This window comes from Crotalus tigris, unplaced genomic scaffold (assembly GCF_016545835.1).
Source record: "Crotalus tigris isolate CLP2741 ecotype Arizona unplaced genomic scaffold, ASM1654583v1 scf7180000018168.854452, whole genome shotgun sequence".
Taxonomy (NCBI): domain Eukaryota; kingdom Metazoa; phylum Chordata; class Lepidosauria; order Squamata; family Viperidae; genus Crotalus; species Crotalus tigris.
The window spans coordinates 564496-586410 of record NW_024096861.1 but is presented as its reverse complement, the minus strand read 5'-3'; the positions used below and the strand labels follow the sequence as shown (position 1 = coordinate 586410).

The 21915-nt window shown below is 37.8% G+C and overlaps 1 protein-coding gene across 3 annotated transcripts in view; it reads right to left on the bottom strand.

The window, feature by feature from the left end:
• Nucleotides 1-9524, bottom strand: part of CDH17 (cadherin 17) — a 33429-nt gene extending 23905 nt beyond the window's left edge. The window contains exons 1-3 of one of the 3 annotated variants that reach the window (XM_039348686.1): nt 9430-9524; nt 8828-8941; nt 8414-8490 (exon numbers count right to left, since the gene is read on the bottom strand). In XM_039348686.1, coding sequence (XP_039204620.1) covers nt 8414-8464 — 51 coding nt within the window. In that variant the 5' untranslated portion in view covers nt 8465-8490; nt 8828-8941; nt 9430-9524. The remainder of the gene's footprint in view (nt 1-8413; nt 8491-8827; nt 8942-9429) is intronic. The other 2 variants (XM_039348687.1, XM_039348688.1) reach the window with 2 other exon arrangements.
• Between the last annotated feature and the right edge of the window lie 12391 nt (nt 9525-21915).

Genomic DNA, 21915 nt, shown 5'->3' with positions numbered 1-21915 from the left:
AGGGACTGCTCTCATCACCTGCAGATGATACTGCAGGGCGTGGGCTGAGGCACTGTAGGGCCACCTGGGCGATCTGCTGCAGAGGGTCATGGAGGCAGTGGGTGGCCCTGTGGGTGGGCGCGGTTGGGGCAGAGTGGGGTTGGGGTAGGGCAGGGGGCGGAGCAAGGCAGGGCCGGGGGGCAGAGCGGTTTTTGGTCATTCAGTCTCTAAAAGGTTCACCATCACTGACCTAGCTGTTTCCCCTAGCATTGGGATGGGATGGGAGAGTTGAGCTGTGAGGATGTTTGGTATGTTTTAATTATGTTGTATGGATTATTGTAAATCACCTAGAGTCATTGTTTGAGTTTGGTGGCATATAAGTCCCATAAGTATATACAGTATATACATAATCTTGATCCCCAGCTTTTATTCCCATGTTAGAATCTGATTAAAATTCCAGATTCATGCATAATTTAGAGCCTCTTCTTGAATTTACCTATAGCACAGACATGTCCTGCCAGCATCTTTTGGGAAGGGCATGATCCCATGACATCACCTTCAATTTGTCCCCAGCCCATGACTAAGACAGACGTAAATTGTCTTTAGCTGTACTAATGCAAACAGTACTTTCCTCTTTATTATGGCACTTTTTATCAGTACATTTCTTCCTTCTTCTAAAGCTTCTTTCCCAAGTCGGGAAGATATAAGAAAAAGTTGCTCTTTGAACAGGGAGTACTATACTGCATACCATTCTGAGAACCACACCTAGAAAGGGGCATGAACATGCCGGAGCAAGATTTCTGTTATCTAGATAACAAATGATTAAAGGATCTAGACATGAGATCATAACTACCAATATCCACAATATCGTCTCATGCCAGAGGGGAGAGGCATCTTCTCTACTAAAATTGAGGGCAAGACAAAGACCAACTGATTGAACTTCATGAGACTCAGACTACCTCATAGGAATAATGTTTTGGTTAAGACTTATGAAGAGGTGGGGCAGCCTGACAAGAATATTAGTGGAATATCTCTCTATAGATGTTTTCAAGTGGAAGTGAAGAGACTTCTATGGGGACGGTTTAGTGCAGCAGACCCCAATCTTTCCGTTTCGATGGACCGGCAGTGGCAGCAATGGGTGGTGGTGGAAGGGGAGAGGATAGTTTCCCACGCACAATTTAATCCTGCACATGAGCAAATGGAACTTTACGCAGTCACCTGCCACTTGCATGGCCCAGTTTCCAATGGACTGAGGGCCAGTAGCAGTCTGCAGACCAAGGGATGGGGACCCCTGGTTTACTGAATTGCTGTACAGAGCTTGCAGTTAAACTCAATGGCCTAAATGTCCTACCAATCCATATTTTCTGTGATTCCATGATTCAGTAAGCTTCCACATTGGAGAAATTGAAAGAGCTAAACACCTATTGGACTTCTGCTAGCATGAAAGAAATGAGAGAATGGCCTGCATTTTTTCTTCCCTTTCATAATCAGTTTTAAACACATTCCATTCATCTGAATCTAATGAAAAGAAAAACATATTTCCCATCTTCAGAACCATCTGATAAATAAAATCTGAGTCCAAAGGAGGAATGGGGTGGAGAAAGCATCTCAGAATTTAAGTTCTTGTATTCTTGGATTTGGTTTTCTTTCCTTTGTTTCTACACTCCAATTCTCCATATTTTCAATGTTCAGGTTACGTTTCAGTGTAAATGATTCTTTAATTCTGCTTTGGAAGCAAGCTATTGTTTGAATCCATGATGAAAGGATCTCAATGTAGGAGTGGGAAAAACAGGATATTTTCCCAAGATAAATCTCCAATAGCTGATCCTAGGTTTAATCGGTCCAATTTCTCACCTTTGACAAATCTAATTTGTATACTCTAGTTCAGGGCTTTTTGATTTGTTTCAGGCTGTAGAACCAATTAAAAATATTCCTAGAACTCTGATCTAGCTTTATAGATAGAGGATTGTCAATAAAACAAAACATCTGTTCACTTAAACTTATCTGTGCAAATGTATATATTAAAGTTATTTGGATTTCACAAAAATACATCTCTTAGCTGTTGTCCTAGAAAGATCTTCTACAAGATAAGTATGAAAAATAAGCTATTCATTGTAACGGCAAGATTAATGTTTCTAACGTACAGAAGTTGAAACTTGCATTTCACAATTACTTGGGAGATTAAAGTTTTCACCAAAGAAACCACTCTCAACAACTGGGATATAATTGCTTTTTTAAAAAAAAGCATCATTTATCACAAAAATCCTAATAACGTGTTGGCACGTGTTAAGAATGGACAAAAAGGCTCAAGTCTACTCTATAAAGTTCACTTTTACTGCTATATTTCAAAAGATTTTCTCCCTGGGCTGATCATTGTGACCAGCTTGCCCTAGTACTAATATGGGTCACTCACACTTTTCAATGTGGTCCCCTACACAACCCTGATCAACAAATAATTTCTGTCTGCCTTTTCTTGCTACCCATTGAAATAATGTTTTCTGTCTTGTGCCAGCTCATGTGGCGCCTGGTTCACAAGCTAGCTGGTGCACTTCATTTCATTGTTGGCAAGTGCCTCTAATCCAGGTGGTGATTGTGACCTACAGCAGAATTCCAAAATAACAGAAAATGCGAAGTTGGAAGGGATCTTGGACGTCTTTTAATCCAACCACTTAATCAAGCAGGAAACCCTATACCATTTCAGAAAAATGGTTGTTCAATCTCTTCTTAAAAATCTCCAGTGTTAGAGCACCCACAACTTCTGAAGGCAAGTTGTTCCACTGATTAATTGTTCTAGCTGTCAAGAAATTTATCCTTAGTTTGCCTTGATTAGTTTGCATCCATTGCTTCCTGTATTTTGGAGAATAGGTGGACCCTCTCTTCTTTGTGGAAGAACCTTAGATATTGGAACACTGCTACCGTGTCATCCCTAGTCCTACTTTTCATTAAATTAGACATGCCCAATTCCTGCAGCTGTTCTTCATATGTTTTATCCTCCAGTCCCCTAATCATCTTTGTTGCTCTTCTCTGTACTCTGTACTCTTTCTTATTCAATCTTTTTTATATCGTAATGACCAAGTATGGTCTTACCAAGGTATTAAAAAGTGGTACTAACATTTCATGTGATCTTGATTCTATCCCTCTATTAATGTATTGGCTTTTTGGAAGCTACATACACTGCTAGCTCATATTTTTAAGTCCACTAGGACTCCAAGATCCCTCCCACAGTTACTACTATTTTATATCTGTGCATTTGGTTTTTCTTGCCTAAATATAGAATTTAACTTTTCTCACCACTGAATTTCATTTTTTTAGATAAGGCCAATGTTCAAGTCTGTTGAGATCCTTCTGGATTTTGAACCTTTCTTCTAAAGTATTGGCTATTCCTGCCAGCTTGGTGTCTTCTGCAAATTTGTTGAGTTTCCTTTCTCGTCTAATCATTGCAGAAGATATTGAAGAGTACTTGCCCCACTGCATACTTGCCTACATATAAATGCAGTGCCATTAAGAGATACATGTTGAGTGTGGTTGATCAGCCAATTACAAATCCATCCATTGGTGATTCTGTGTAATCCACATTTTTCTATCTTATGAAGTAGTAGGTTGTGGTCTACTTTATAAAATGCCTTACTGAAGTCCAAGTAAATTATATGCACAGCATTTCACTGATCCACTAATTTTGCCATATAGTCAAATAATGCAATAAGATTTGTCTGGCATGACCTGTTTTTGACAAACTCATGTTGGCTTCTGGTTATGACTTTGTTTGCCTCTAGGTGTTTGCAAATTGGTTGCTTGATTATCTTTTCCAGAATCTTCCCAAGTATTGATGTCATGTTGATAGGCCTGTAGTTTCCTGGATCCATTTTGTTCCCCCTTTTTTAAAGATGGGAACTACATCAGCCGTTTTCAAGTCATCTGGTAGTTCCCAATGCTCCAGGATTTTTGAAAGATATGGTTCAGTGGTTCTGAGATCACTTCTGCCAGTTTATTCAGAACATTGGAGGTGTAATCCATCTGGTCTTGGTTATTTGAACTCATCTAGAGAGGATAGGTGTTCTCTTACCATTTTCTTGCTTATTTTGACTTGCGTTCCTAATCTGCATTTTACAGTATATATATTTTTGATAGGTTGGACTGTTTTTTTCTTTTTATGTAAAGACAGATGCAAAAAAATGAATTAAGCTGTTCTGTTTTCTCCCTGTTTCCTGTCTAGTCTAGTCAGTGATCATTGCCTAATCCAGCCTTACTTATTTAGTTTGTATGTTTATTACAATTTGATCAGTGGCAAGGTAAAAACTAGCATTTAAAAAATAAGTTCTCTGATAAAACAGTGTTTTTTTTAACCATGTGGAATTGACAAGTGCTCTGCCACTTTTCTCTTCTAACCCTAATAGGAAAAATGATAAAAGGGTGGTATTTTTTTTTCTAACTAATCCAAGAAGAGTGAAAAAAAACCAACCTCTGGAATCTTCTAATCAAGGCTCCAAGAAATGTCCAGACACAAGGACAAAGTGGAAAAAGGAGCTGAAATCCAGAATTCTTAAAGCAGTTTCATTTCCACCCAGTTTACACACAAGAAATAAGTAGCTGAAGGCTGTAGTGCAGAAAATAAATCTCCTTTGTTGTACTTTATGGGGACATATAACTATTTAGAAAGATCAAAGTCTTCAACGTATTCCAAGGATCAAAGATTAAATTATATATCATTGTGTCAACCCTTCCTAGTCTGTTGGAATAGTTTTATGTGAGCTATAAAATATGAATCATAATGTAGCATAGGAACAATAAAGTGCAGTTCCTTCTAGTTTCTACCTGTATTTCATTTATTGAAAACTGCTGCACAAAAGCTCTGCAAAGAAGAGTTTGAACATCTGTTGCACTTTTGATTCAAAGTATTTGAACTATAAGTGACCAATTCCTGTATGATATCTGATGTTAGAGGGAAATTAGCCATTATGACAGAGACATCCGTATCATGTGTCCAAGGCAAAAGTTCAGATAAAAAAAATTGAAGGTAATCTTCATCTATAACAGGCATATCAAACTGCTGGCCCACAGGCCAGATGCATCATGCCGAAACCACACCCACCCCATTTCCGGCAATGGGGGAAAAGTTGCGATACGTCGTGAGTTTGACATGCCTGATCTATAAGATACAGGAAGTGTGCACAATCTTTATCATCTAGGGGGCAGGTTGTTTATGCTTTTGTCAGGGTTTTTAAATTGTATACCACAAAACCTTAGGGTTTCTTGAGTCATCCAAAAGGTTAAAGGCAAAAAATGTTCACTTTTCTAGAGTCAACTTTTTATTATTAGAGCTTTTTGCCTCTTGAATCAAGGCTCCAGGATTTTTTAACTAACTGATCATGTCGCTTGAAATAATAAATTTCTCCTGCCATACTAACTTTCCAAAAGATGGAGATGGTGAAACAAGAAGAGATAGGATCGGTATTGAATGAATATGAACTGAGTTCAAGAGAATCACCACTATAAAAAACATATGTTGAGATGGGGAAGGAGCAGTAAGTTTAAATAAATTGATCAAGTAGAAGGAGAAGACCCAAAAAATTGAGTGGATGGATTTACTATTCCTACATATATCTATTATATGATTGTATCTTTATTAATTCATGGTATGAATAGAACACATTTTATTCTATAAATATTTCATCTCTTTCTTTTTGAGTTTAGGGGTAGGGCAATGTATGAAGCAATGTACAAATATGTGAATACAAAAATGATTTGCAAAGATAGAAATGTACTGAATGATATTGATAAGGTATGTTAGATTTAGCTATATTTCCCTTTTTATATTTTGTTCCTAACTTCTTTGGCTTACTACTTCTTATACCTTTTCTGCATTTTGCACTTACTTACCACAAAATTGAGTTGTATGATGGGTATATATAGATGCTTTAAGCAATACCATGGAACCCCCACCCAAAGCATGGTATAGACTACCCATCCTTCTTGCAGTTATAACTCAGATTTCTGTGGATACAGAAAACAGAAGTCTTTTTTTGATAGTATAGGTATACATGCCCTCCATGCTATTTTGTTTTGTAGTCAACAACATTAGGCAAAACACAGAGATGGTGTAACAAATAGCAACCCAAAGAAATAAGAATGAGATGCTAAATGAAAAGAACCTGAAGCTATACCAACAGTATGCCTCTATTGTTTTCTGTTCCTGCAACCATCCTTTCTCTTTTCTAATTGTTTATTTATCTATATTTCTGCAAACATCAAGAATCTTCAAATCTGTTGCTGATACTTTCCACTTCACATGCAGAAAGTACTATTTTGGCTTCCTTCAAATTTCAACCACAGCAACATGTATACAATGCTACCTAAGTAAGTTTGGGGACAGAGCATTTTGTTGCTTTCAAAGGGCTGGGAGTCATAGAAATAAGAATCAGGAGTCCTACCAAGTAGAGAAGAAACAGAACTCATTCTGCTTTCTTAGACAGGTAACCTTGTCCAATCTAACTCTCTGTGCTTTACCCAGGCATTTTGAAAGCTTGACCTATTGCAACAATCATTAAATCTTCAAGAAGTTAAACATGTCAGGCAAAACTTCTGTCCCCGATGACTACTACTAAACCTAACAGAATAAATGGAACCTAAATATTTAGAAACATCATTCCTGTAATTACCTATTCCTAAGAGAGAACTTTATCACATTTATAAGCTGCCCATCTCACATAGTGACTCTGGTGGCATATATAATAAAGCCATCAAAGTACTTTAACAGCCAACTACTAATTTAATTTTTAAAAAATGACAGTAAAATATAGAAAAGACTGCAGTGAATTTATCATATCGCCATCTAGCACACTTCACTCTACGTTGGGTTCCCAAGCTAGTGGTCAAAGGGCCTTTCAGAAGGCCAAAATAGGATTGGGGGCCAGCCTCAGCAGAAAAGGCTTTTCTTCCAAAATCCTCTGGCTGACAGGACCCACCACATACCTCTCTCCTGCATTATGGTCATATAGGTGCTGTTACAGGTTGCAAACATTTCAAAAAAGGATTAAATGGGTGCTTAACCTGATCCAATGTCTAGCAGTGTGCCGACAGAGACTCCCATTGTGCCTGCCAAACTCCCTGTCTCACCAGACTTTAAACAAAATTAACTTCTTTGATTTTTTTTTATAAAAATTGGCACAGTAAAAAAGCAAAGTGATTAGCCATAGGCATAGAATGATTTTCATTTCCAAGATTGTAACTAGGCCCCACATCAACTCCATAGATTTTCTTAGAAAATAAATGTTGGGGGGCTATAGCCCAATGATTTCTCTCAGCTACTACTTGTCCAGAAAAAAAAGGAGAAAATTCAAGCTGACAACCATTTTGTAAAAGTCCTCACAACATGTTCACAGTTCTCCAAGGTTATTCATCAATACCCAAAAGTTTCGTGACTCCTATTTGTATTTCTAAGATTCAGAAAATCCAGAAAGTGATACATTCCAACATAGTGAACTCTCATACTCAACCCAGTTGCCCATTCATTAGAGTGGCTTAATTACTCTGATTAGTAGGAGCTATTTTGGATGATTGTCTTGGAATGCTCTCCAACTTCTAAAAAAACAAAACACTTGCCCATCTCTGGCAGATATACACATTTAGAATTAATATAAATATAAGTTAGAAATGTATCATGCATCTCAGCATAATGGATAGTCTGTGAGCAGATGACCTCTGTTTGCCCTGCCTACTTTCCAATTTTTGAAGGTCAGTGATATATCTTCTGCTCTCTTTGCTTATGGTTCTTTATTTTAAAAGCAGACGTGGACCAGGCAGCCCTTCAAATAGTTGGATTCCATTAAAAAAGGACAAAAAGAGGTAATGCTTCTACGGCCATAAGTGGTACCAGTAATTTAGACACAGTCTAAATACTAAACACTAACTCCCACCTGTTTTAAGAAAAGTGAAACTTGCATATAACAAATGAAAATCAGAAATAAATTAAAGCAACATTCAAAATCTCAATGCAGAATGTTAGATAGTTGAATTTGCATTCTAGGTTATTGCCATTATTCAGCTTATATATGCTGCTATTTATGTACTGTAACAAGAGATACAAAATTGTACATATTAGAGAATGTAAATCCTAACAAGATACATTTATGGGGAAAGCTACATGAACCAAAAAAAACAAGAAATAAAATTGCAATTAATATACCCATACAAATAATTCCAAAGAAATGCTAAGGTGATTTCCCTAGGTTGATAAGGTCAGCAAGAGACAGTATCTTCATTTGTGATTGAGGGAAACTGAAATAATTTGTCATATTTAGATTATAAACATTCCTTTAAAAAAAGCAAGCAATGTACTATTTTCCCCGTGTCAATAATCGCCAAAAAACCCAACTTTTTTTCCAGTGCATTCAGAATCAGCTCTATTAAAGGAAAATGAAAGCTTTTTGCCACTTACCTGATGAAGACTAAGGAGACACAGTAAACTAAGTCCATTTGGCTTAAACATCTTGATGAGGCTTCCTCTTTATATTCCTATTAACAGTTGAAATAAATGTCTGAGCAGTGATTCAAAACTGTGTTAAAATCTAATTCCAGCAAGTATGTTATTCACTTCTGATTTCAATTGTTCCACCCTAGTTTCTTTTCCAGGCAGGAAACCTTTACAGGAATTTGTCTCTCTTTTTATTTGTTTTGGTTTTCAGCATGGGATTTTTATTTTGAAATAAATACAGACAACAGAAAGGAAATGAAAAGACACTTGAAAATACCATAGAATTATTACTAAAATAATCTTTATTACACAACCCTGAACAAACAATCTGGTTAGACCCAAAGCTTCCCTTTGTATGATGAAAAAAGTATCATATACCTGAGAATTCTCCTCGTAACAAGAGACTCGAAGAGAATTTTGGACCCAGGTCAGTAGTTTGTCCTTCCTCTAAAGATATAACATGGAAACAAAGTCTAATGGAAGGTAATGATTCTGTTTGAGATAAATAAGAAAAAAAAAGTAAAGGGGGGAGAGAAACAGAGAAATGTTTCTAGAAAAGGCAAAATAATCCAAAATGGTGGAAAGGGCGGAGGCTACCGCATACCGTATAATAGTGTTATCACTGTTATAACTGTGCCACTATAGCTGTTCACTGCCTTTCCAACATAGGGGCAGGGGATATTTACATTCAACCCATCCCACCTTTTTAAATTGATCCTCTTCATTTATTGGGAAGTTTTCCAATCAACCTACCACTGTCCTACTAGTAGCAATATGAAATTTAACTCATATATAAAAAAGGAATATGGTCTTAGATAAGTCAAACAAAACGGAAAAAAAATATTTAGCAAAATGCACATGACAACAAATTACATATACAGAGAAGTGGCATATTCTACAATTCAGACTGATAGAACAATCAAACAGGTATCAGGTACTATGTAAAACCTATGGAAGCTGGCAAAAAGATTATATCTTACCTGGGGAATAAAAATTGGTTTAAAATAACACCTGCTTCCTTCACCTCTCTATTGTGCTGGTAGTGTCTCAGAATATCTGGAGATTTTTTACATGAAATCAAACATTAACTTTCTACAATGACAACCCCTGATCGTTAACATAAGGGTGTGGTTTACAACAGCAACCACAGCAATAAGAAAAAGCTAAGTATATTTTCCATGTGTCCCTCCTTGCAAACTTATGATATTTTCCTTTTTAAAAAAAATAAATTAGAAATTGTGAACAAACAAATTTAGAAGGTATTATTTTAATAGAAATTTGTTAAGTAACATAATTAACATAATAATGACTTTGATTAATTTAGGCCTGGACATAACTCATGCTCCTGATATATTTGACTGTAGGACAACATCTGGAGAACAGTTCTTTAAAACTAAGGGCACTGCTTGTAAAATAAATATGTGAGGGGTCCTTGATGCTCTCTGAGCTTGGTTGTTTTCTTGCAGATATTTCATTACCCAAATTAGGTAACTTTATTAGTGCTAGTAAGGGATTTCCTCTCAGTTTATGTTCTACTGACTTGCCCTATCAACATTGGTGGGGGTGGTCTTAGATATTGTTTGGTTGGGCTGTTTACTATTAGCTTGTTTGGAAGTTCCTTGATTGGGCTATTGTTTACTTCTTGATTGTTGGTCTGATGTTAATCCTGGAGTTAATTTATGGTCATCTAGGTGCTGATTGCTGGTGGGGAGGTGTTCTGGTCTTTTTGTTCCCTTTTTGGCTTGTTGATTGTCTCTTTTGCCTACTATGTAGATGTTGTTTATGTGTCTATTGATGGCACATCATTAAGTAAATATGTTCCTCGCTTAAACCCTGAACACATAAGGGCTATCAAAGGACGATTCATAACATTAGAAATGCCAAACTGCAGACAATTGTTTGTTACAATATCCTTCAACACTGTGTGACAAATGTCATAAGTGAATGAGGCTCAAAACTTCTGTAAATAAGCAATCCGTTTCCAAACTTGGCAAATAACCTGAAAATTGCCTGGGTGAATGAATAGAAATGGAGTATATTCCTATTCCCAAGATAGCAATCAGGAAGTAGACCAAAAAGCATTACAGAGAAAGTCAATTTCTTTCTTGCTACGTAAAGTATTGGATACATTGAAATAGAAGATAAAATTAAAAAAAAGATTATTCAGAAGTATTTTCACCTTGCCAACAGGCTTTAATAAAGTTATTACATCACAAGCAGTTACTGCTCAGCAAAGAACTTTAACACCTTTAATCAGAATTATTCTTTTCAAATATGGCTCATTTTATTTCACTCTGGTGGAAGTGATTAAAAAAACCAATTATTTACCGCAATATTGCCACACTGCATTTTTCAATAGTATAGTGCTCCTGTTCCTCTAATTAAAACTAACTTTAAAAGTCCAAGTTATTTTATACCTTCCTGTTCATTACTGAATAGTCTCCTAAAAATTTTCTCCTTAGTGCCAAACTCTAGTTCAGTCAAAAGAAAGTAAATCACTCAGGGATAATATATTTTCTTGCTGTTTAAACACTCTGTTTTTTATAGATAAAAGTCTGATAGTTTTTAATGTTTAAAAAGATGGCAGGAGAATAGCCTGCTTAATTTCATTTAAGTTCTTCCCACATAACATTACGGAAGAGCCAGGGAAAGGATAAACATAGGCTTTTAATTTTGATTTAAAAACATTACAACAATGGTTATTCTATATATGCTGTGTGATCCTGGCTACTTAGGTTTCTCCTAAGAAAGCACAGATCACAATAGTTAAAGATGGATCCCTGCAACTAGGATCAAGTAGAAGATTTATTGAGACCCTCCCCCAAAAAAATCTGTTGCTCATCAATTCAGGACATATTGGGCTTCAGAAATCCAAGAGTTTCATCTGAGTGCCCATGTTAATTGTATTTTAGAAATGAGTAAGCTGAAACTGAAAGTGATGAAGGAATGTAACATTAGGCTTCCATTTAGGACCATTAATGGAGCAAAAACAGTTTTAATGGGAACACAGCCTACTCTATCTAAGTAAAAATCTTCTGAAGAAAAGTCACCTTCTGAAAGATTATTTAGTTGATAAATTTCCATAATTAAAGCAACTGCAGGGTATAACAGAATGAATTAAAAGGCAAACATGAAGGAGACCGTGGATATTAGGAAATAAAACCTATAAAATAATCCAAATCAAGTATTTTTATAGCTTAGTCTAAGCGAAAGAAAAATTGCAGCAAAAATCTCTTTCTTTCTCAGTGACATTTTTGAGTGTGAGTGATAAAAACACACTGAGCAGTAAGATGTTTAATGCTTGAGTCAGTTTTTCCATATACAACTTTTCTCATGCTTATGTTTCCTCTGCCATCCATTAACTTTCTTCTTGCTTTTTTTCTTGCCTCAGTTGATCTCTGTTTTTCTGTTAATGTTGCTAATTTCTCCATTTCTCTGTAATGTCAAAGTCTTTCCCCTTTTTATATCTATTTGTAGAATGGAAATTTGCGTAGTTTTTATTAGCTTATTAAGAAATAGTTACCGGTAAAGGCTTTTGTAAGCTATGAATTAATTTTAGCCAGCATTATTAGTTGTCTTTGTCTGCTAGAAATAACATTTGTTTAACATCTGCAAGCAGGAGTAGAGGGGTCTGCCGCAAACATGCTATAGGCTGGCCACAAATGTTTCCCACATAGACTAGCTGATAGATTGTGGCTTTAACACTCAGCTAAGACACCTTGCAAACAAATGCATTACTGGAATTAAGGAAGTATCATAATTAGCTTGAGCAACGGTCAGAAGGATTCGGACAAGGACATGGCGGTAAGGAAAGCTCATTTTTAGCATAGTAAGAAACATACCTCAAGGTAGTCAACTTTTATGATAATGAAATATGATTAAATAAGCAATGGGGTATTAGGAGATTGCCTTGCTTTGTGTGCATGTGTGACTATCATGCAATTTTGTGACCAATCAGCAATTCTCTTACTTTTGTTTCCCATATGAAATTGTATTTTAAAAAATTGTGCCTGATTTCTAGTGTGCTTCTTGGATATGAAACTCTTATATTAATACTAATATTCAAACACATTTCAACATCCTCTTATGCTTCTGTATAGAATACACAAGGTTTTGTTGTTCCGTGATCCTGTGTCCAAGTTGGCTTCTTCACACTGGGTTCCCATACTTAGCCAGCCTTCTGGGCAACATATCTGTGGACAACTCCAAGCTAATTGCTTTTCTAACTTAAATGTGGATGTAACAGTCCCAGCTTTTATTCATATTCTTTGTAAAATGTGATGCAACTGATGCAAGGGAGTATCTTTTATTTATTCCTCTGAAATAGTGTAACCACTCTTCCATTTTTAAACTTAAATAGTTACTATTTTAATTTTTTTTTAAATCAGCCTTAATTTCTTAACAGGAGACTATTCTGATGATCAAATGCTTATGAAATATTGTAAATATGAAAGAAAACAGAATTAAGTTGTTATGGGCTCAGTCCCCTCTTCTCTAAGCAGGGAGAGGATTAAGGAACAGAGCTGACAGATTTAAATTTCTTGGATGAAAGAGAAGTCAGTAGATTTATGATGTTTTATAAAATCTGTTTCATTTGAAAATATACAAGCATAGTATAGTGGAGGCAAACAGGCCCTTGCAATCCATAGCTCAATGGCTGATTCTGCGTCAAATTTGGAAAATAATATCTGTGTTAGCCAACTTCAAGGAGACCTCCCAGTTCATACCACAGATTGAAATGACATCCTGTCTTCCTGGCTGCTTCCAACTTTCATTGAAAAACTAAAATGAGGCTGTGGGCATATCCACACTTACTGTTCAGGCTATTCCTCTCCTCTTTTCCAGAAAAGTAATTGCAAAACATTTTCTCAACCTCTCCCCATCCCCTTTCCTGGGAGGAAATATAGGGGGGGAAAACCCTCAGGAAATTCAACACTACCCTTGTGCCATGGATGCCCTAGAAGCCACAGCCTGTGTTCTTCTGTTGCAGGATCCAACCTGGTCGGTCATGGGGACCACTGTGTGTTCTTTTGTATTGTCAGTTCTACAGGGAGTTTGATGTATCTGAGTGCTGAGGATGAAACTCTTGTTTCACATCTCAGATAACTGGAAAAAAGTGAAAAGATCTGCACGTGATGATGATAGAGAGAGGGAAAAAGCTAAAAAAAATAATAATGAAATTTTGCTGGAATTCAAGTCAACATTTAACCAAAAAGCAAACATTTTACTGATTATGCTTTTACTATATCCATTGCAAGACTGAAAACAAAAGCTATCCTTTATCTATTTATTTACTTGATTCATATCATACCTTTATTTTTGCACAACTTTTGGTGGTGCTCTCTGCTCCTGTTTTCCCCACAACACAACACTGTGAGATGGGTTGGGATGAGAGAGGGAGCAGTGGCTCCAAAATCACGCAGTCACCTTCCATGCTAAAGAAAGCTAACATTGTCTCTGCCTTCTGCAAAACAATCCACCCACTGGGGTTAGCTTGCAACAAATTCAAGGGCTATAGGCCAAACTGATAGGATCACTCAAAGTAACCTAACAGGGAAATGTGTGCTTACCCAGCATAGAAGAAAAATACACACTAAGCATGAGTGGAGGATGAACTGAGAAAAACGTCTTCCATTTCTACACCCGAGAAACCATTGCCAGACAATTTAGATGACTCAGAGGTAAGCCCGACTCTATCTTGCTTCTCTAACTTTTCTGTTCCCCAATAAGTCATGTAAATCAGTCAATAAATAATATTAGAAATAGTTGCTTATATTATTTAGTTATATAAGTGATTAAGGAATTATATAAATAAGTTAGGACTTAAAGTAATCACTAAGCTGTGGTTCCAAGCCATCAAGAAAACATCTAATGTTTCTTACACATGCTTCTATGCACACAAACATACAGACCAGAATGACCTCCTGATAGTATAATAACAAAATAACAGAAGGGACCTTGGAGGTCTTCTGGTCCAACCTCCTGCTCCAGCAGGAGACCCTATACCATGGTGAAGGGCCTCTATAGAAAACCCTCAGGAGCTTTCTTATGGTGTATACTTGGTCAAGAATGGCTTGCAACATACTGTCTTGGGCAAAACTGCCCAACCTGAAATGACAGGATTTCTTGGTGAGAGAAATCATCTTCATGTGGAAAGCGCCAAGTTCAACTCCTGGCCTCGCCAATCAAAATAATTCAATAGGAGGTCATGAGAAGCAGCCTCTGCAAGAAACTTCAGAAAGTTGCTAGAAATGTGGTATTTTAGAAAGCAATGGAATGCATCTCTGTGGACTTGTAAATAGTTCATATACACCAAACTATTTAAACTCAGCTGTAGATATGTTTTACAAGTACATTTTGTAAGTTGGATAAAAATGAGACATATTGGGAAGGAGGAAATCTCATGAATGAAAGAACATATACAAGTCCTGGGATAATGTTGCAGGATCCAATCTAGGTTAGTCCTAAAGATGAGCTCCAGCATGAATCCCAAAGCTCGGAAGACTAAACCTCTGGTCCCGGTAACCGACCCAAATTGGATCCTGCAGGAGGAAATCTTTTTTGTATGGTGAGCTTGTTAAGAAGCAACTGCTGGAAATGTGTAGTGGTTTAAAGAACCATATACCTGGAGGGTCCCTAAAGCAACATCTACTGCTATTCACTGCCCACTACTAGCACAACAATAAAAGGTAGCCATACAGCTTTCTACTCAGAAACCTCCCACGAAGAAAAGTCCACCATCTTCCAAGGCAGTGTGTTCCACAATCAGCTGGCAGTGCTGTTACTCAGAACAAAATAATATTGACATGCATAGCCCTCCAGCACACAAAATATTGCTGTATGCAGTTCCTGGCATTCCTTACCATGACCCACACTAGCTTGAACTCTGGGAACCACAGCTCAGCAAATAACTGGCAAATCACAGATTCCCCATCCAAAAATGGACAAACATCTGCTCTGCTGGAAGATAGCATCTGCAGGTCTTTGGGAGGTCTTCCTTGTTTGCTGCAACAAAAAAATATCCCTATGATAGAGAAATTCTGCTAGAGGTATTGTGGAGGTTTGGAGTAGGAAATGTTTTAAAAAGAGTATTGAATGTGAAAAATCTCAGAAGGGCATAATGATGAATTAAGGCAGGGGTCTCCAACCTTGGCAACTGTAAGACTGGTGGACTTCAACTCTCAGAATTCCTCAGCCAGCAAAGCTTTGTCCATTTTGGGATGGGGAATCTGTGATTTGCCAGTTATTCTGGGAATTGAAGTCCACCAGTCTTAAAGTTGCCAAGGTTGAGGACCGCTGGATTAAGGAACAGAGCCAGCCCATTCTTGGTCTTATGTTTCTGGGGGACTCATATGTTTCTGCCACACAGTCTCTTAATGACAATCTATCACAATGTTGGTCAATTTTTTCCAATTATGAACATATTCCAAATGTTCAGAAATTAGGGGACCATCCAGTTGAGCAAACAATTCCTTCCGCAGTTTTATCTTTAAGAGCATAGGAGTTCATGTTTTATTCTGCACTAAAAATTAATCCAAAATCAAATATTTATTTTCTGCTTGATTTTATATCTATGCCAAATAACAGTTCTTTACACAAATTTTCCCAGCTATGTACTTAAGTTCAAATTTCTGAGGACTAAGGAGCTAGGGGTGAGTGGGTCTTTATCCCAGTGAAATCCCATTAATATGTATGCATTGCAATATTTTCTATTTAGAGTTTTCTTTTTATGTTGCTTGAATGAAATTCTAGTTCCACTAAGCAAACCACTCACAGATTTTCAGTAAGAATCTATACATGACTTGTTCATTATTGTTACTTCTCTGAGTTGTAATACTCACATAGTTATTTAAATTATTGTTTTATATGTATTTAATGTATTGGAACTTACACTGCTCCAGTCCATAAGGATTTTGAACAATCTTTATGCTTTAGTAAACCAGTTTCCAATCACTGAATTTCACAATTCCATTATCTGTTGATGGATATTAGGAGGTTCTGATGGATCACTAGTAGGCATCTAACAGCAGTTTCCCAGTATTTGAGGGGCTGCCACAAAGAAGAAGGGGTCAGCTTATTTTCCAAAACATCTGAAGGCAGAACAAGAAACAATGGATGGAAACTAATCAAGAAGAGAAGAAACCTGGAATTAAGGAGAAATTTCCTGACAGTGAGAACAATTAATCAGTGGAATGGTTTCCCTCCAGAAACTGTGGATGCTCCATCACTGGGGGGCTTTAAGAAGAGACTGGACAATCATTTGTCTGAAATGGTATAGGGCAGTGATGGTGAACCTTTTAGAGACCGAGTGCCCAAACTGCAACCCAAAACCCTCTTATGCATCGTCAGGTGCCGGGTGGCTATGGCCCATTGGGTGGGTGTGGCCAATTGGGTGGGTGTGGCCAATTGGGTGGGCGTGGCTGCGATTGTAACGGCAGACTGGGTGGGACTAAAAAGTTCAATCAATCAATTCCAACTTTGCAAGATCTTTTTTTTCCTGCAAGAAGTTGAAATTGACTAATTGATTGGACCTTTTTTTTTTGCACATGGCGGCAGAGGCCTAAAGCAAAAAGGTTTTATAAAACCCAGCTAAAGGCCTAGGACTGGGGCGATGGCGCACGTGCCCACAGAGAGGGCTTTGAATGCCGCCTCTGGCACCTGTGCCATAGGTTCGCCACCACTGGTATAGGGTTTCCTGCCTGAGCAGGGGGTTGGACTAGAAGACCACCAAGGTTCCTTCAAACTCTATTATTCTGTAATTCTGTGATCTATGGGCCACAATTTGACCACTGGCTTATACCATGCAGTATATCTGCAATGCTTTTACATACCGTAAATACCGGCGTATAAGGCGACTTCCGCGAGCGCTGAAATCAGCGCCAAAGATGGGGGTTGTCTTATACGCCAGAAATACTGGTAGTTTCCAGCGTATAAGATGACGTTCTAGGAATGCGGCTCGGCGATAAAGGCGGGGGTCGTCTTATACGCCGGGTCGCCTTGTACACCAGCATATATGGTACCTTAAAACACACGGACAAGAAATTCAGTTCCATGGTGTTTGGATTAGTGGTTAAAGCACCAGGCTAGAAACCAAGATACTGTGAGTTCTAGTCCCAGCTTAGCCATGAAAGCCAGCTGAGTGACTTTGGCTCAGTCACTCTCTCTCTCAGCCCAATTCAACTCATAGGATTGCTTTTGTGAAGAAAATAGAAGAAGGAAGTTATATTGCATATGGTTGCCACCTTGAGATGTTTGTAAAAAGCAATAAAGGTAGAATATAGATAAATAGGTAAATAGATAGATGATAGATCGATAGATAGATAGATAGATAGATAGATAGATAGATAGATAGATAGATAGATACTGTAATATCTAGACCATAATGGTAAACCTTTTAGAGACCGAGTGCCAAAAAAGTGGCTCCACCCCCATTCCACCCCCTGCCCTGCCCCCACCCCACCTCCCCGCAGGGCCATTCACCACCTCCAAGGCCTGCCGCAGATCGCCCAGGCAGCCCAGCAGCGCCATGGCAGCCACGGTCTTTGCCCATGCCCCCCAGCATCAACTGTGCATGATGGGGCATGAGGCCAGATTTTTGTCTATGCTGCCTAGCTGCCATGTTCTTGGCTGCACTGCTCCGCATGGGCCACGCTGTGGGGGGACTCTCCTCCAGGGGGGCTGCTGATGAGGAGGGGGTCACAGGGGGAGGCGAGGCTGGGGCAATGGCACATGTGCCCACAGAGAGGGCTGTGACTGCCACCTCTGGCATGCGTGCCACAGGTTTGCCACCACTGATCTAGACCAGTGGTGGCGAACCTATGGCACGGGTGCCAGAGGCAGCACTCAGAGCCCTCTTTGTGGGCATGCACACTGTCGCCCCAGTCCTAGGCCCTCAGCTGGGTTTTATAGAACCTTTTCGCTTTAGACTTCCGTGCCTTGTGCAAAAAAAAAGTTCAATCAATTTCAACTTCTCGTAGGAAAAAAAAGATCTTGCAAAGCTGGAATTGATTGATTGAACTTTTTAGTCCCACCCAGTCTGCAGTTACCACCACAGCCACGCTCACCCAGTGGGCCATGTCCACCCAATTGGCCACACCCAGCCAATGGGGCACACTCAGCCAATGGGCCACGCCCACCCGGCACTCGATGATGCATAAGTGGTTTTTGGATTGCAGTTTGGGCACTCAGTCTCTAAAAGGTTCGCCATCCCTGATCCAGACTATAAAACAATCTAGATCGTTACAAAGGATACCTTCAAACGAATCTATATAACTAAAATGAATGCTTTCTCCATCTTCAGTCCCACTGTTTGAAAAATTTAGTACTGTAGATTATCTGCAGTGTACAGGTAGTCCTCAACTTACAGCTATTCACTTAGCGACCGTTCAAAGTTACAATGGCACTGAAAAAAGTGACTTATGACCATTTTTCACACTTAACAACTGTCTTGCTTAGCAACAAAAATTTGGGACTCAATTGTGGTCATATGTTGAGGACTACCTGTAATTATCATAAACAGAAACTGTTGTTTTATTTAGCCGTGGTTAGGCAAGGAAAGTGTCTTTCCTTGCCTAATCTGTCTTTAAGGCAGTATTTCTCACCTTCAGCACCTTTAACATGTTTGGAATTCACCGCCACACATGGTTGGGTGGGGAATTCTGAGCACTGAAGTTCTACATCTTCAATTTGTTGAGGTTGAAAAATATTGCTTTAAAAGAACCTTTCCCAAATCAGCATCAGCTACTTAGAACCTCCAAAATTCTTATCCTTAGTATTTCACTATGAATAGATATCTAGGAAACACCATTGTAACATTAATCTACTGTACTATAATCTTTGCATAACTCACAAACATGCACTTCAAGGGAAATCCTTTCAGAGTGAACTGCTGTGTCACGTACTCTGGATTAGAACCACACCTGCCCACAGGATGATACCTTTGAACAAAGATTCATTCCTAGACGTAGCCAGGAAATAAGTCACCGTAACTCAGACTGAGTGCCTCTATGACTCAGATATTGAAGAATCACTTGAAAGACATGGTCAGATCAGGCCTTCCGGTTTCAGTTGGCCATTTCTAGTTACCCACCTTTCAGAAAATACAGTGAGTTGATAAATTTCCCAGTAACTGGGCTCATATTTTGCTTGTTTGTAAAATAAACCCCAACCATCTGATTCAGGGATAAGGCTGTTAAATCATAAGTTATAGTTTATATATACAAAGGCAAAAATGAATAGCACTAAAATAACCATACCACATTACATCTCAATCTAATATTAGATACGTGCAGGGCTTTTTTTTCTCATAGAACGCCCAGAACGGAGTTCCAGCACCTTTTTGGGATGGAACCTTGTAGGGTAGGCAAGGCGGGTTGTATGACATGTGTGAGTTCCAGCACCTTTTTTTTTTTTTTTTTTTTAGAAAAAAAGCACTGGATACATGTATATATAGTACCACCTCAAACTTTCTTCTGTTCCACATTATGGCTGTTCAGATGACCTAATTCCATTATATTTGAAAAATAAAGGTCTATTTTCTAACTAAGCTTATTTCAATAGAAGTATACCATCAGAAACAGGCTCTCCAGATATTTAAATCATTATCACATAGACTCTTGAAAAGGAAACTGGTCTTCTTAAAGGCAATTCTTGAAATTATTCAAATTAGAGTTCTTAATAATTGTTTGTGATAACAATCTCTTCAGCTCAAAAATATAATATAAATGGATGTTGTACAGTTCAGTTGGTTTGGAGATATTGTGTCCCAGTTATTCAACGTCCCATCTTTTCTTTATAATCTCTTCATTTCAAAGTGGCTTTGAGAGGAAAAAATAGCTTTCAGGCTATTTATGTATAACATGATATTTGATTTTCATCTGAAAGCTTTTCTAAGTTGAAAAGATGTTAAATACAACCAGTGCTTTTTTTCTAAAAATAAAAGGTGCCGGAACTCACACACGTATACAACCCGCCTTGACTACCCTACAAGGTTCCATCCAAAAAAGGTGCTGGAACTCCGTTCTGGGCATTCTATGAGAAAAAAAAGCCCTGAATAAAACAAAGTACATATTATACTGATATTAGAATACAGTTGTATCTTTCTTTTCCCATTACTCTTAGGGTGCCAAATGGTATGATGTGTTTTAAAATTCTAGGGCAGGTCAACAATTAACCCTTATTAAATAGTAGAGAAAGAAAGCAAACAAAAGAAGCATTTCTATTTGGTAATTTCCTGTTAATTCCAAATCCATATTGCATCCAACCCTCAGAAGACCTTTTTCCCTATTGTTAAGCTAATTAGCTGAAACGGTAAGAGTCATCTTATCTAGCAGCATATTTACACTTTATACATAATTTTTCAGCCAATTATTCTTTAATTTGGACTTTTCAGTTAAACCATCATTTTTGCTCTTTTCATACAAAAATTAATTTTGTTAATTAATTTTGACAGAACAATTAATCAGTGGAACCATTTGCCTCAGAAGTTGTGGGTGCTCCCACATTGGAGATTTTTAAGAAGAGATTGGACAAATAATAATAATAATAATAATAATAATAATAATAATAATAATGATGATGATGATGATGATGATGATGGAGGAGGAGGAGGAGGAGGAGGAGGAGGAGGAGGAGGAGGAGGAGGAGGAGGAGGAGGAGAAGAAGAAGAAGAAGAAGAAGAAGAAGAAGAAGAAGAAGAAGAAGAAGAAGAAGAAGAAGAAGAAGAAGAAGAAGAAGAAGAAGAAGAAGAAGAAGAAGAAGAAGAAGAAGACGAAGAAGAAGAAGAAGAAGAAGAAGAAGAAGAAGAAGAAGAAGAAGAAGAAGAAGAAGAAGAAGAAGAAGAAGAAGAAGAAGAAGAAGAACCAACCCATTACTCAGGCAGGAAACCCTATACCATTTTGGACAAATGGCTGTCTGAAATGGTATAAAGTTTTCTGTTTGAGCAGCAGTTTGGACTAGAAGACCTTCAAGATCCCTTCCAGCTCTGTTATTCTGTTTGTTATTTGTTTATATTTTACTTATTCTACAAGAGAAGCTAGCAAACTAAGGCTCAATGAGCTCATGCTGTCTTGGAAAGCTTTGGTTTTTAGTTCCTGCATTTAGCTAATAAATCTGTTGGTCTAAATGCTGATGTGTAGAGCCAGAAGAGTAAAAGGAAAGCTTCCCTCATCGTGGCAAATGCTTTTATCTGTATTTGATCTTCTCTGCTTAAGGGAGGTGAAAATATAACCAGGTTATCTGACCTATACCATGAAGCTGGTGAGGAAAAAATGACAAGTGAATGTGTTTATCCAAACCCATATTTTGTTTTTCTGTCTATGAGGTGAATTCTGGCTAGAAATTTTAGGAAGATGAAAGAAGAGGTTGATTTTTCTTCCTAATATTGAATCAATGTTTATAATATACTTTATTTTTATTTATTACTCAGTAATATTTTAAAATATGTTTATTTATTAAACTTATATGGC